This window comes from Sander vitreus, chromosome 21 (genome assembly GCF_031162955.1).
Source record: "Sander vitreus isolate 19-12246 chromosome 21, sanVit1, whole genome shotgun sequence".
Taxonomy (NCBI): Eukaryota; Metazoa; Chordata; class Actinopteri; order Perciformes; family Percidae; genus Sander; species Sander vitreus.
The window spans coordinates 17,471,680-17,485,925 of record NC_135875.1 but is presented as its reverse complement, the minus strand read 5'-3'; the positions used below and the strand labels follow the sequence as shown (position 1 = coordinate 17,485,925).

Genomic DNA, 14,246 nt, shown 5'->3' with positions numbered 1-14,246 from the left:
CTCAAAGACTTGTAAGCACTTTACTGCGGAATCAATTTCTGTACATCATTTTCTCTTGACACTTCCTAACGCACATGTGATTAGTAAGAATAGCACAACTTGGAATAAAGAGTATCGAATGAATTATACATTATCACACATGAGGAATAAATCGATTCCGCTGCACATCCAAGTTGAAGTGAAACGTGGTTGACACAATAAATATGGTGCACTATAAAAACAAAGAGTTGAGAGGCTCTCCTGTTGTGCACAGAGTGATGAGGTTAAAAACATGAAGGGTTGTTGATGAATACTTCGTATTTGAATCCGACTTACACCGATTTCTACACCCTTGGTGCAGAAGTTTTCCCATACAACGGCTTAGATTTGTTGTAAAATGGTGTGCTTGGCCCTTTAAGATTTTCGACTTTGCTGCTATGCCGAGTACTTAAGGGAATCTGGCATGAAAGAGCACTGTAGAAATCTTGGAACACACAGCTGAGATTCATCGTGATGTTCCCAATTGAGGCACATCCTGCAAAGAGTCCATACTTTTCTGTCCTTGTTTCACCTCTGCACAGACTGCCTGCCATCTCCTGTCTCTTCATCTCTTTCCTCCTCCTCGTCAGCCCAGCACGCTGTCATTGAAGGCCAGACACACCACGGCCTTCTGGTGGCCGCTGTATTCCCTCTTGATCTCCCCGGTCTCCACGCACCACAGACGGGCCAGGTTGTCTGAGGAGGCTGTGGAGGGAAACAGGAGTCAGAAACCTGAAATTCACCTCAAGTGTATTGAAGTTTTCAAACATGTACCTGCTTCTCTCTAAAAGGCTCTCATTGTCACTTAATCTGTGCCTAAATACACAGTAGTATTTATGGCAAAAACATCTTTATTGATGAAATATAGGACGAAATATAAGACATTTTCACAGCAAATATACTGTGTTGTACTGCAAATATTCATAAATGACATTAATGAAAGCAATGTGAGGTTATATGTGCATGCCTAACCCTAATCCACAAAAAAAACGTTATGACCGAAAAATACTTTATTAACTTACAAACTGTTCTAAGGCTTCCTCATGAAAATCTTTTTCAATTGCAACTTTAAAGACCGCAAATGCATGTAACAGAACTCAGTTTGCATTACTGCAGTGTAAAGGCCGATTTATGCTTCTGCGTTACATCGACGGCGTGGGAACGTACGTGGCAGGGGTGTGCATCTTTCCCTTATAAAGACGATCCGATACGTATCTAGGTATATGGGCTACGATACGCTTCAGGGACGATACATTTTAATATGGTAACGATTCAGTGCGTTTCGATTCAATGTTGAAACGATTGGGTGCGATGAGATACGATTCATTCTGACAGATAGTTAATAATCCTTTTATGTACACACATTCATTTCCAATTATAAATAAAAAAAAGAAGCATTGCCTATCTTCAAATAAATATATACAGTGCTCAGCATAAGTGAATGCACCCATGCTAAAGTTGACTAAAAAGAGGAATAAAAAAAAAAAATCATCTTTTGGAAACTGATCTTAATGCCTTAATTAATAAAAATGAGGAAAAATCCGACATTTAAGGACACCAATTTTCTTTGTGAATGAATAATGTATCGTAAATAAATAAATGTTCTTCCTTAAAATACAGGGGGCATAAGTCTGTACACCCCTATGTTAAATTCCCATAGAGGCAGGCAGATGTTTATTTTTAAAGACCAGTTATTTCATGGATCCAGGATACTATGCATCCTGATAAAGTTCCCTTGGCCTTTGGAATTAAAATAGCCCCACATCATCAAATACCCTTCACCATACCTAGAGACTGGCATGGGGTACTTTCCATAAAATCATCTCTCAATGCAAATCATTAGGCTAAACCATGCCAGTCTCTAGGTATGGTGAAGGGGATGTGATGATGTGGCGCTACTTTAATTCCAAAGGCCAAGGGAACTTTATCAGGATCATAGTATCCTGGATCCATGAAATAACTGGCCTTTAAAAATAAACATCTGCCTGCCTCTATGGGAATTTAACATAGGGGTGTACAGACTTATGCCCCCTGTGTTTTAAGGAAGAACATTTATTTATTTACGATACATTATTCATTCACAAAGAAAATTGGTGTCCTTAAAGGTTGGATTAATTAAGGCATTACGATCAATTTCCAAAAGATGATTTTTTATTCCTCTTTTTAGTCAACTTTAGCATGGGTGTATTCACTTACGCTGAGCACTGTATTTGGTAAAAGGGACCACCCGTCTCTTTCAACAGCATTGAAAACACCGCAGCAGCTTGGTTGGATTGACAGCAAAGCTTCAGTCTACCGATTCGCAACGTTAGAACCGGGCCATCGGCTAAATCTTGGTCCATTTAGACCGATCCAGGGGTCCGTGTATCGATGTAGTTATAATATCTGTTATAATACAACCGGATACCGATTCGTATCAGTGAATCTTTACACCCCTAGTACGTATGTATGCACGTAGGTACGTCTAGATACGGACCCTACGCCGTCGCCTGACGTGCACCTCTCAAAAGAATGTAACTACACGTCGTGGCAACGCAGACCCTTAACAACTGTGATTGGTCCGCTTGGTAGCGTTGCATTTCCCCCTACTCATTTCCTGGTTCTCCTTCTCCATAAACAACATGAAATCAAGGAGAGAGTTCACTTTTCCAGCTAAAGATTTTCGACCGTGGTCAGAAAGCACAGGGGAGACACTTTCTTTTCTCCCACTATGCCTTCCAGAGTCGGTACTCACTCCGAAGCTAATCAGCGTCACGCTCTCACTCACTCTCTCACACACACACACACACACACACACACACACACACACACACGCACGCCCTGCTATTCTCTGAAAGAGATCGACGCACAAGTATAAACTTCAGGCCACTTCCGTAGGCTACAGCCAAAGCTCTGCGTGGAGCCTCCGCAGGACCATAAATCCCGCTTTAGGAAAGCTTTTTTGCAAATGCTGTGCCTTTGAAAATCTGTTTTCGACTCAAGATTATACATAAATTATAATCTAATATTGTCCCACGCATTTTCAGTAAACAAAAAAAAAAAAGATCTAATTTGAATATCTTTACTCCAAAACAGCAGGACTTTTAGGAGTGTGTGATCCTTGCGTTTATTGTCTCACGGCGAGTAACGCTGCTCTGATCGCGAGAGGATCATTTAGGATCTCATTGTAGAAATGGTGTTGACGCGAGCGTATTGACACTGCCGTGTAGTGATAAAAAGCCCTTCGCCAGGGCTCATGTACTGACCAGTGACAATATACTGGGAGTCTCCAGAGAAGGCACAGTCCCACATCCAACCTCTGGACGTCTCTCCGGGATTGTTGCTCTTGATGCTCAGCTCCGTCATCAGGGAGAAGTTGGACGTCCTCCAGATCTTACAGGTCTGGTCTGCTGAGCAGGTGGCCAACAGGCTGGAGATGACGACGAACACAAGTTGGGTAACGTCGGCGACAGCATCAGAGAACAATTCATACTGTGTAGCGGAGGAGGGCACTCACGTGGAATCGGGGCTAAACTTGCAGCGGAGGGAGTAGCGTTTGTGTGCGGGGATCTTAGTCTTGGGGATGAGCTGAGTCACCTCATCGCCGATGCCTCCAGCAAGGTTCCACACATAACAGTTTCCCTGTTAAGGAGAACAGAGATAATGTTTTAATCATTTAATATAATTCTTTTTTTAGGGCTTATTCCCTTTATTTAGAACAGCTGAAGGGAGTCGAGAAATGGGGGAGAGAGAGGGGATATGACACGCAGCAAAGGGCCTCAGGTCGGTTAGTGCGCGGAAGGGAGGAGACGGGATGAGGGGGGGCGGGGCGAGCTAGCCTCAGTTTTGTTTGACAATACTTCGAACGTCAACAAGAAGCAGAGGTGTCAAGTAACGAAGTACAAATACTTTGTTATCTTACTTAAGTAGACATTTTGAATACTTTACTTTACTGGAGTAATTATTTTACAGCATACTTTTTACTTCTACTCCTTACATTTTAAAAATAGCCTCGTTACTCCTATTTCAGTTCGGCTTGTTTTCATTCCGGCTTGTCATCGTTCAAAAACACACACAAACCAAAAGCCTATCCAGACAAATCACGGCATCCGGATAGAGTGAATTTGATTGTGGTTGGATGAGAAGTATAAACATAAACCATTCCGACACCCTATTGGTTTGTATGCGATCCATCGCACCTGCACAGACCTGGTGCTAATACGGCACCGGTGCCTTACTGACCGTTATCTACCGGACCGAGTAGCAACGCGGATTTCGGTGCCTCATTAGGTGCTACTTAAATGCACTTCTCTCTGATGCTCCAAAAACGGACGATAGAGGGAAGTGAAACATCGCCGCACGGGACGCTAGTAAACACTACACTTAGCAGCAGGTAACGTTAGCCTACCGTTAGCTAGCAGCTGGAGTAAACGTGGTTAAAATGCTGACAGCTAAACGGTGTAAAAGTGTGTTTGTATTTCACTGGAGAGGATTGTAACACCAGACTGTAGCTGCCGTTGTCTGAAAAACACAGAAGAGATGTGTCACCTTTTTCAGCCCTTCTGAGTTTGCAGGTATGATTTTAATATAACATTATTATAGTCATTATGGCCTTTAGAAAAATGATTTTTTTGAGGAGGTGGGGTAGAGCACTATAAGCCCCTGTGGGGCGGGCTAAGCTTTTGTCCTTAATGGCATTTTTTCCCCCCTTACATTACTTTTACTTTTATACTTTAAGTAGTTTTGAAACCAGTACTTTTACACTTTTACTTGAGTAAAAAGCTTGAGTTGATACTTTAACTTCTACAGAAGTCTTTTCAAACCCTAGTATCTATACTTCTACTTGAGTAATGAATGTGAATACTTTTGACACCTCTGACAAGAAGTAACGTCACCCAACATCGCTTAGAGTACCTTTAACACACCAAAGTATCAATACACAGCACTCTTTTCAGACTGTTTGGGTACTGACCGAGCTGTTGACAGCTGCCATGTAACTGGCATCTGGGTCAATGTGAACTGAGTTGACCGAGACCTCTGGCTCAGGAATCAGCTGTTCGTTGTGGTCAGTCTTCAGATCCCAGACATGAATCACTCCACTCTGGTCTCCGACAATGAGCTCTGCCTGAAAAACACACAACACTGACATTTTCCAGCAGTTTGCACACACTCTTATAATGAAACATATCCTTTTCCACTAAAATAATAAGTAGTAAACAAACTATATTACAACCAATTGATGAATCGGTTTAATGTATCACCTGGTTGGGATGCAGGCATACACAGTTTATTGGAGCATTGACCTGGAATATCCTTTGACACTGTAGGTTTCTTGACCTGGGAGGAGCAGTAGGGATCAAAGTTAGATTCGTTGAACGCAGAGCGAATGTGTTTTTAGCACAACGAGCGTCCTTTGCAGTACCTAAGGTCCCATATGCGAGCCATGCAGTCCTCTCCTCCTGTGTACATCCAGCGGCCGTCTTCGTGGAAGCCCACGGACGTGATGTTCTTGCTAACGCCATCGTAGTTGATCACCGGGTTGGGGTTGTTGGAGTTCAGGTCGTACATGCGGATGTGCTGATAACCTAAAAAAAAAGCAGAGTGGAAATCAGTGTGATATACTGTATAGCAGCTATGCGTTTAATTATCCAATCCAGGAGAAGGTTTGAGAGAGAATTCTTAACCAACCTGCAGCTGCAATCATGCTCCTGTCAGGTGTGACCTCAAGTGAATTCACTTGCTGGGAGCAAATGTTAAGGAAAGGGATTGTTTAGGTTATTTCTATAATATTTCACAGATTGGTTACAAGTAGTCCTCTCCTTATACTTAAAACCAGAGGGACACACACTGTAGTGATGATGCCATCTATAGACACATCCTGGAGCTGCTCCAAAGACAGTAAACAACAGCTCCTTTGAAGGCATCCATGTTGATTTTTACACATAGTAGAAGGTTATTTTAAATATAGTCTCTTTTCCCACTGTTAATTGATAAACTCCAAAGAAATATTGTCAGTGGAAACAAAAATCTTCGTTTCCAGCTAAGCAGCGGTGTACGCAGCGGTGATACGCAGGTACACGTATACCCACTAAGAAAGCTCCAGGATTTCCATATACCCACTTAAAAATGCTCAATGACACGCAACAACATACTTTCCATTATGTTTTTGATATATTTTGAATTGTCATCTGTGTTTTTCTTCTTCACATAGGCTAAATAAAGGTATTTCCACCGTATATTGGTGCATAAAAGGGTATCTGAATACAGGAAATGAAGTTGTTGATGCTCCAAACTTCCCTGGGGGAGGACACCCAGACGACCCCCTCCCCCCAAAGGCAGACTCCGGCCAATATACAGTACAGTACACCCACTACAATACATTAGACTACACAACTGCAGCTAAGACAACCATGTCTGTGTTTGTATGATCTGCCAACTGTCCAAATCAGTTAAATATCACAGTATAAATTCTGTTCCAGATTGCATTTGTCAGAGCGCACTGTTTGAGAGGATACAGAGTCCTGGTGCTGGACTGTCCTGGTGCAGATCCCGCTGTGAGCCTGCCAGAACCGGACAGTGTGGTCGTATCCAGCCGTGGCCAGAATGACCGGGTCGCTGCCCACCGTCCCCGGGTTCACATTCATGCTTGACTGCTGGCTGTCAGTGCTCAGAGTGAGGCATGTATGACACTGCAGGGAAATACAGGAGACAGTCAGCTGCTGCAGTTTTTCGAACGTTAAATTAACATTTTAAACAGGAAAGTGGTTTACTTTATTGTCATACTGTGGACATAAAAGATTCAATGTATAACGTGCAGGCTAACGTTAGCAAAGTAGCCTAGCTAACGCTATGTGCAAGGGCCATGCAATGCAGGCAGTTAGCTAACGTTTCTACTTTACAAGCTAACACATTGTGACTGTAACGACATTTCACTGCAGGATGTTATGACCACTTCGACTGCTTAACAGAATAAATCGGACCATTTTAGATTACCTTTGGTGTTGACGACAAATCAGTACGTCCCCGTAAAGTTTCCCTTAGCAACATACGACGATGTTTCAAATGTTCCGTTTTGATAACCAGCGCTTTGCAGCCATCTAGTGACTTATTTTATCATAGCAGGACAAATGGACCACAGCCATGTAATGACTACTTGGGGGTTAAAATGATGAAAGTGTTTGCGAAGTCTCTTACAGACAGAGACGTGTTATTTTAACTCATACATAGTCTGATTCAACTCTATATAATATTCTGTTGTTTATTGTGCTGTAATGTGCATTAGCGCCCCCCGGAAACAGGTGGATATGACATTGTATGATTCTCCTGTTGGTAAAAGAAGTACCAAAATATACAGGTAAAAAAAATAAACTTATTGCTAAACTGTTGCCTTCATTTACAATTGGTTAAATTACTGGTGTAATGAATAAATAACTGGTGTTATGAAAATGTAGTCTAACCATACTGACAAAACAGGTGGATTGATACATATTGATACATACAAGTTAGTTTATTTAACAGTTTTAAAAGGCAATCAAGCCAACAGCACATTCTTTAATATATGCATTGAAATAAATAAGTATAATAAATAAATAAATAATGCAGATTTGCTATTCACAAAACACAAAGCATGTATAAATGACTTCTGCCTTTGTTAACATCTCAGAACAGTACAGCAGAGCAGGTAAAGCAGCCAACTGCAACATAAGTGCTTTCCTGCTCCGTCAGTGTGTGTTGTGATCACAGCCGCTGCAGCAGGGCAGACATGTGCTGTTTCACCTCTCCGGGGTCAGCCACTGAGCAGGCCAGGATCAGGCCCCTGATCCCTGTCCTCATTTTAGTGGAAGGGAGTATCTACAACATATTCAAAGAATATTTCAACTTGTGGTTTGCTTTTAGTGCTAACACACATGGCACAGAACCAAAAGCTGCAGTACCTTCACATGTATTTTGCATCTCTCCAAAAGAAATTTCCACTTCATTGCAGTCCGCTCGTCATCAGTCAAACTGGTAAACTCCTCTGTCTGCAACAGATGAGATGAAAACGCTGTTTATCTCATCTGAAGATGCTAAACCTTTCATCAAATTCAATTTAAACACATATACACAGTGTAGGGTTGTTTGTATTATTTTCAACCTGTACTGGTATTCATGTCTCTTCTCTCATGTTCTTTAATTCCTTCACACAGGGGCTACTGCGTGTAGAATTGAGGCTGAATAAACATCCTTGTGTAAAGTGGTACTGACCGTACAGCCAAGTGTCTGTTCTGCCACTGGGCTTTTGAGCGCGCAGGAATGCAGGGTGCCGGTGTGGTCCGTGATGTCCACCAGCAGGTCAAAGCCTGTGCTGGATGCTAAGGCCTGATCCCTCCCTGGACACAACAGGTTGGTGCAGCTCTGCTTGTCCTCAGTCACCTGAAACTTACACCTGGAGCTGAGACAGGAGAGAAAACAGACTGATCAAGGAACTGTTTGTCAGCTATAGCGCATCACGAGTGGCAAACAAAATCATTTTAATGTTGTGTGAGAGCCTATTTGTGCCCTTGGTATAAATAGTAACCAATCTTTGGTTCCTCAGGTGCAACCCGGAAGCACATACCGTTTTTGACCACACCCACACACACACACACACACACACACACACACACACACACACACACACACACACACACACACAAACTACACAGCTGTAGTTTGTCTGGAAAACCAAAGAAGATTTGATGGAAATAAATGGAACCAATGGTTTTAACTGCAAATATGATTTTAACTTTCTTTGATCAAAAAAGATTAAAAAAAGAAGTGTGTCAATTACTCTACCCGTGGAACAGCACCTCGGGGGCTTAAAGCTCGGGTTTAGCCTCTACAGTTAATGTTCATATAATTGAAGTGCAATATCGAAGTTGTGAGGGGAAAAAGTTTCTACAGCAACTATTTAATAATGCATCCACTCTATGCACTTGTGTGGGAACTTACCACCGCGTCTTGATGACTTTTGAAACAGAAGAGTCGAGGTCGAGCTTGGAGATGAAGCCGTATGTGATGCCAAAGAAGACCTCAGGATTCTCCTGGGTCTTCTGCTTCACCTGGCTCACTGTGTACACGTCAGATATGGAGTCCACTGCAGAGACAAAAGCAGCACTACATTTACATGCCTGTAGTCTTTTTTTTTTTTATCTTAAAAACAACTACAAATCTACCAGACTCATTTTACAGCAAAAAAAAATAATAATACAGTACATAGTGCACCGTCTATTAACATTATGACCCAAAAGGGAAATTTAAAAGAGGAAGAGAAAAGACAAAAATAAGAGGTGAGGCCTATAATACAAAGAACATTTTACATAACAGTAAGATATAGCAGGACTTCTACTCATTCTAATACTCACAGTATCGGACTAAAGGGATTTCTTCACTATAACCTACCAGGCACATCTTCTGGCTTCTCATCTTGATCCAGAGCACCAGACTCCGATGCTTCTTTAGCGTAGCTGAACAGCAGACTGGCCTCTCTGGTGTCTGAAAGCACATTGCGATTGACTTGGACAGCAACAAACTGACAATATTCTACTTACACTGTACACCATGGCTGCTTGGTTTGTTTCAACCTTGTTTTTGGTCAATTGCAGTTATAGGAGAGCCTATGTTTCTGTAAATGTCGCTATGATATCTTACCGGGATTGACAGTGATAATGGTTTTCGAGTTAACGGATGCTGTCATGCCGTTGCGAAAGCTGTCAAAGCTTATCTTTGCATCAGCGATGAAGAGCACTTTGAATGAAAAGTAAAAGTTAAAACAGTGAGCTATCTTTAACATAAACGTGCAGTTACATCTCAGATATCCACTTCCATGTTTCTCTTCAGTACAGTAGGTTGATGGGACGTGACAGGCAGGAATAACAGTTAAATAAATATTAATTTTGTGGCGGAGAATGAGCAGCAGCTGCTGACCTACCCGTCTCCTTGGGTATCAAAGTTTGCACGAGCTGAATGGCTTCTCTGTCCCAGCTGTGAGTGAAACAGAGGTCAGGGAGTTACTCAGTGAAAATCAAACACACATGGAGTTCAGCAAGTTACTCTAAAGCTTCATGTCACCAAAGTAAATTTGTGGTCACCTAAAGATAAAAAGCAGTGATCTGAAGGGCCAATAAGATGGAACATGACACAAAGGCAACAAAATCCATAAATCTTTATTCATTTTCCAAATTAATAAAGGAAAATGACGCACCAGACGAGAGGGAAGGAAGAGACAGAGTCATCAAAGAGCTTCACTTCCAGCCTCTGCCCTTTGCGACTGTCTGAAGTGGTGAACTGCTTCAGCTCTCCAATCTGTAAATGTAAACAGAATCATCTAAAGTTCCTATCACAATATCTTCCCTTCTTTTAACAAATGCAGTGACGTTAAGTGCAGGGTCTGGCCTCTCTCTGAACTCGGAGGCATGTCTTTGGGGCCATTATTAGACAAACAACAAGCATACCACCATAGAACCACAAAGACAAAACAAACACAACATACTTTATTGGGACATTGATAAGCTATGAATTCAGTAAATTTAGAAAACCAAAGACATTTTTGCTCCGTATCCACACTCATTGTCAAAAATGTCCCACTTCATGCTTATCAGGATTTCTACCGCGGCCTCAGTGATAGGTTCCACCACTTTTCCATGACTGACTTTCATAATGTTACATCAGACCACCTTTTAACAACCCTTCTTGGTAAAGTTGTTTTAAAGCTCAGGAAACTTTAACAGCCTATTTTCCACTATAGTTAAGCTTACTGTGGAGAAAACGGCAGCTATAAAGCCACCATCTAATGCAACCAGTGTGTGAAAAAGTTGGAAAATATATTTTTTGTTTCTCAACGAGTTTATGGATTTTCTTCTCATTCCCTTTTTGAAAAAACACCTCTTGAAAATCAATGATATACCAAGAATTTCATCACCAGTGTGAACTGTGATTCATTCGATAAGCAACTACTAATTTGATAGCTGAGAAAAGCATTCTAGGAAATGTAATAAATAACTAACATAGTAAAACTAAACAAGAAAAAAAACTGATATATCAAAGTGTGAATGTATTCAAAGGTGATCTTCTCCTTTAAAGGAACACGGCGACTTATTGGGACTTTGTCTTATTCACCGTATCCCCCAGAGTTAGATAAGTCCATACATACCCTTCTCATCTCCGTGCGTGTCGTAACTCTGTCTGGCGCACACACCGCTAGCCTAGCTTAGCACAGATCCTGAAGTTAACCGGCTCCATCTAGCCTACTGCTCCCAATAAATGACAAAATAACACCAACATTTTCCTATTTACATGTTGTGATTTGTATAGTCACAGCGTGTACAAATAACGAGGTCACATGAGACACAGCCATCTTCTAACAGTATACAAACTGGGAACTATATTCTCAGAAGGCGAAGCACTGCTACTTGGGCGGAGTGATTAGTGCAACACCTGAAAAGCACCGTTGTTACTCTCTGCTCCTCACCGCGGGGCTTTTCAGCTGCTGCGAGCAAATCACTCCGCCCAAGTAGCAGAAGTAGCAGTGCTTCGCCTTCTGAGAATATAGTTCCCAGTTTGTATACGGTACATGTAAATAGGAACATGTTGGCGTTATTTTGTTACTTATTGGGAGCAGTAGGCTAGATGGAGCCGGTTACCTCCAGGATCTGTGCTAAGCTAAGCTAGCGGTGGGTGCGTCAGACAGAGTTACGACACGCACGCAGATGAGAAGGGTATGTATGGACTTATCTAACTCTGGGGGATACGGTGAATAAGCTAAAGTCCCAATAAGTCGGCGTGTTCCTTTAATATTATTTCAGGCTGAAAGACTGCGACCTTAAAGTGCCCTACCGATTTCACTGCAGCCAGTATATTTATCAGTGTGCCATCCAGGCTCTGCCCGTTGGCCATAATGTCTCCCAGAGAGTAGAAATCTGCACAGTCCTTCACTGGCAGGTGGATGAGTGGCAGCAGCCTGTCGATGGTGTCCATGTCAGCACACAGACTCACCTGGGAATGAGCCTCCGTCACCAGCAGCCTGTAGAGGCTGAGACAGCAGATACAGGCCTTTGACCCAGCAAGTCCTTTGACACTGTCATCAGACATTACACACTGTTAAATCATGTTTTACACAGCATTACACTGTGTTCACCTTCAGCTGTTTAAAGCACCACAGGGTAAGCAGGACTAACTCTTCTACAATATCTGTATTAAAAGTGGTAATTTTACCTTGGTGTTGTGGGACAGAATTTGTCCCCTTTCTCCGGGTCTTTGTTGGTGACTAAAGGATTTTCAATGATGACTGGAAAAACAATAAGAAACCATTTTTGCGCAAAGACATTAAGTGTATCTTTTTTGTTTTAGATTCAAAACATGTTTTTAAATAAAAAATACATTTTTTTTTCTTGTACTATTAAGATTTTTTGGGTAACTTGACTATCATTCTACAACTATTCCTAAAGATATAGGTACATCACAAGCTGGACACGGCCAAAGCTTAGTTTTGTTCTACTGATATTGATTAATCTGGACACTAGATATTGATAAAACATAGTAATAATAATCTAAGCACTTCTGTGGCAATCCATCGAAAACAAACACAAACAAATCCACAAATTCTCAAGGATTTTTAAGGCTTCGTTCTGGGACTTTGAGGGTAACTTCCTCACCACAGTCTCCAGTGCTGAAGCTGCTGGAGAGCCCGTTGATGTATCCATCGTTACCCCAGGATGTCACATTAATGAAGAAGTCAGGTGAGTCCTTAATGGTGAAGCTAAAAGTGAATCTGTCTTCACCAATATCTGAAAATCAGATGTATAGGTTCGGTTAGTGTTGCAGTTCTGTTCAATGGAAAGGAAGAGGAGCAAAAAAAGCTCAGAGAATGGATATCAAATCTCCAGCAGAGGGGGATGGTATACAAGACACTGAGGTGCAGTGATACAAAAATGAGTCATTGAAAGTAACAGCTTAGATGCATTAATATAAAAAGCTACTAACTTTTTCTGTCAGGAAAGCTTCTGACATCAGTTTTCCCAATGACGATGCCTGCCACTTTCTGAAAAATATTACAAGGGCAATGACAGACATTTTCAGTTCAATACAGCTTACAGAGCCAACAGAAAAACAGGCCTGAAATACATCCTGAGTTCCACAATTGAAGAAAGGTATTTCTGACTATTAGACACTGATTTTGAGGGCTGCTGCAGGAACAAAACGATATAACATTGCTGTAATTGGCTGAAAATCATCGGAACTCACCGGATGAGAGAAGTTGGGATGCAGTTCAGAGATAGCAATGAAGGTCTGAGCAGCCATGTTAATTCATAACTTAAATCACTATCCAGTCCAGTTTTAATTACATGTACAGACTCTGTAAAATGAGGAAAAACAAATAAAACAATGAAAGTTAACACGTGTCACGTTAGTTTTATTCCTCCGGGATAAGAAGTAGGCCTATTTCTCGTTTTCTAACATTAACGTTACCCCAGACCTAGCTAATACTTACTGTAGCTTAAAACGAATACACAAAGAACTTTGTTAGCTTTTTTTTATTAGCTAGCTAAGAGTGAAGCAAGGCTAACTTAATGTTAACTTTAGCTAACGTTAGCTAGCTAGATGACTTGTTCACTGTTATCACACCTCTAACATTAACTTGCAACATGGTGTGAGTTTTTGGAGAGATTCTACTTTTTCGTAATTCATTATTGATTAAAACAGCTTCATTTCAGCTATACCTAAGACCTTTTTTTCTGTTTTAACTAGTTTTTTTTCTTACCTGCTCTGTTTTCCTCACAGTTTATTCGAGTTTATCGCGGCAAAACTGTCGCACGCGACAGAATCTGTGGAACTCAATTGCTGCCTTCAAATGTAGTTCGGAAAAAGAAAATACAGTTTTAAATCGGGTTAATCAAAGAAAAAAGTTCAGTATCGCAGTAAAAATGTCTGACAATGAAAATGTCGTGGCTTTGTTACATAGCCCTATTGATGGACATGTTTTAGCAATATATTGTATATGGTGATTATGGTCATTAGCTAGATCTATGGTTATGGTCCTTTTATTAGGAGCTAGTAGATATTGCTATTATCCTACAGGCAAAAATAAACCTCCATAACACAAGATTAAGTAGCCTAATTTGCATCTCAACTTCCCTTCTAAAGTGAAATAAAACATCCACCACCAGTTACTATAATTACTTACTAAACCATTACTTCTCTTACAGTATTATTTTTGCATTACATGCTCTGAG

General features: G+C 41.2%; 2 protein-coding genes across 2 annotated transcripts; both read right to left on the bottom strand.

Moving 5' to 3' along the window:
• Positions 1 to 6: 6 nt before the first annotated feature.
• On the bottom strand, positions 7 to 7,069 carry mlst8 (MTOR associated protein, LST8 homolog (S. cerevisiae)). The gene is made up of 9 exons (XM_078279523.1): positions 6,991 to 7,069; positions 6,513 to 6,686; positions 5,686 to 5,737; positions 5,420 to 5,582; positions 5,259 to 5,334; positions 4,970 to 5,122; positions 3,515 to 3,639; positions 3,264 to 3,427; positions 7 to 723 (listed from the first exon to the last, which is right to left on the bottom strand). Exons 1-9 carry the CDS (start codon positions 7,042 to 7,044, stop codon positions 605 to 607), a joined length of 1,080 nt encoding a protein of 359 aa, XP_078135649.1. The 5' UTR covers positions 7,045 to 7,069; the 3' UTR covers positions 7 to 604.
• Positions 7,070 to 7,571: 502 nt separating this feature from the next.
• On the bottom strand, positions 7,572 to 13,504 carry meiob (meiosis specific with OB-fold). The gene is made up of 13 exons (XM_078279401.1): positions 13,258 to 13,504; positions 12,997 to 13,054; positions 12,669 to 12,800; positions 12,229 to 12,301; positions 11,851 to 12,046; positions 10,220 to 10,320; positions 9,947 to 9,999; positions 9,667 to 9,762; positions 9,418 to 9,510; positions 8,968 to 9,112; positions 8,242 to 8,428; positions 7,932 to 8,018; positions 7,572 to 7,848 (listed from the first exon to the last, which is right to left on the bottom strand). The coding sequence occupies exons 1-13, from the start codon at positions 13,312 to 13,314 to the stop codon at positions 7,735 to 7,737; spliced, it is 1,392 nt and encodes a 463-aa protein (XP_078135527.1). The 5' UTR covers positions 13,315 to 13,504; the 3' UTR covers positions 7,572 to 7,734.
• Between the last annotated feature and the right edge of the window lie 742 nt (positions 13,505 to 14,246).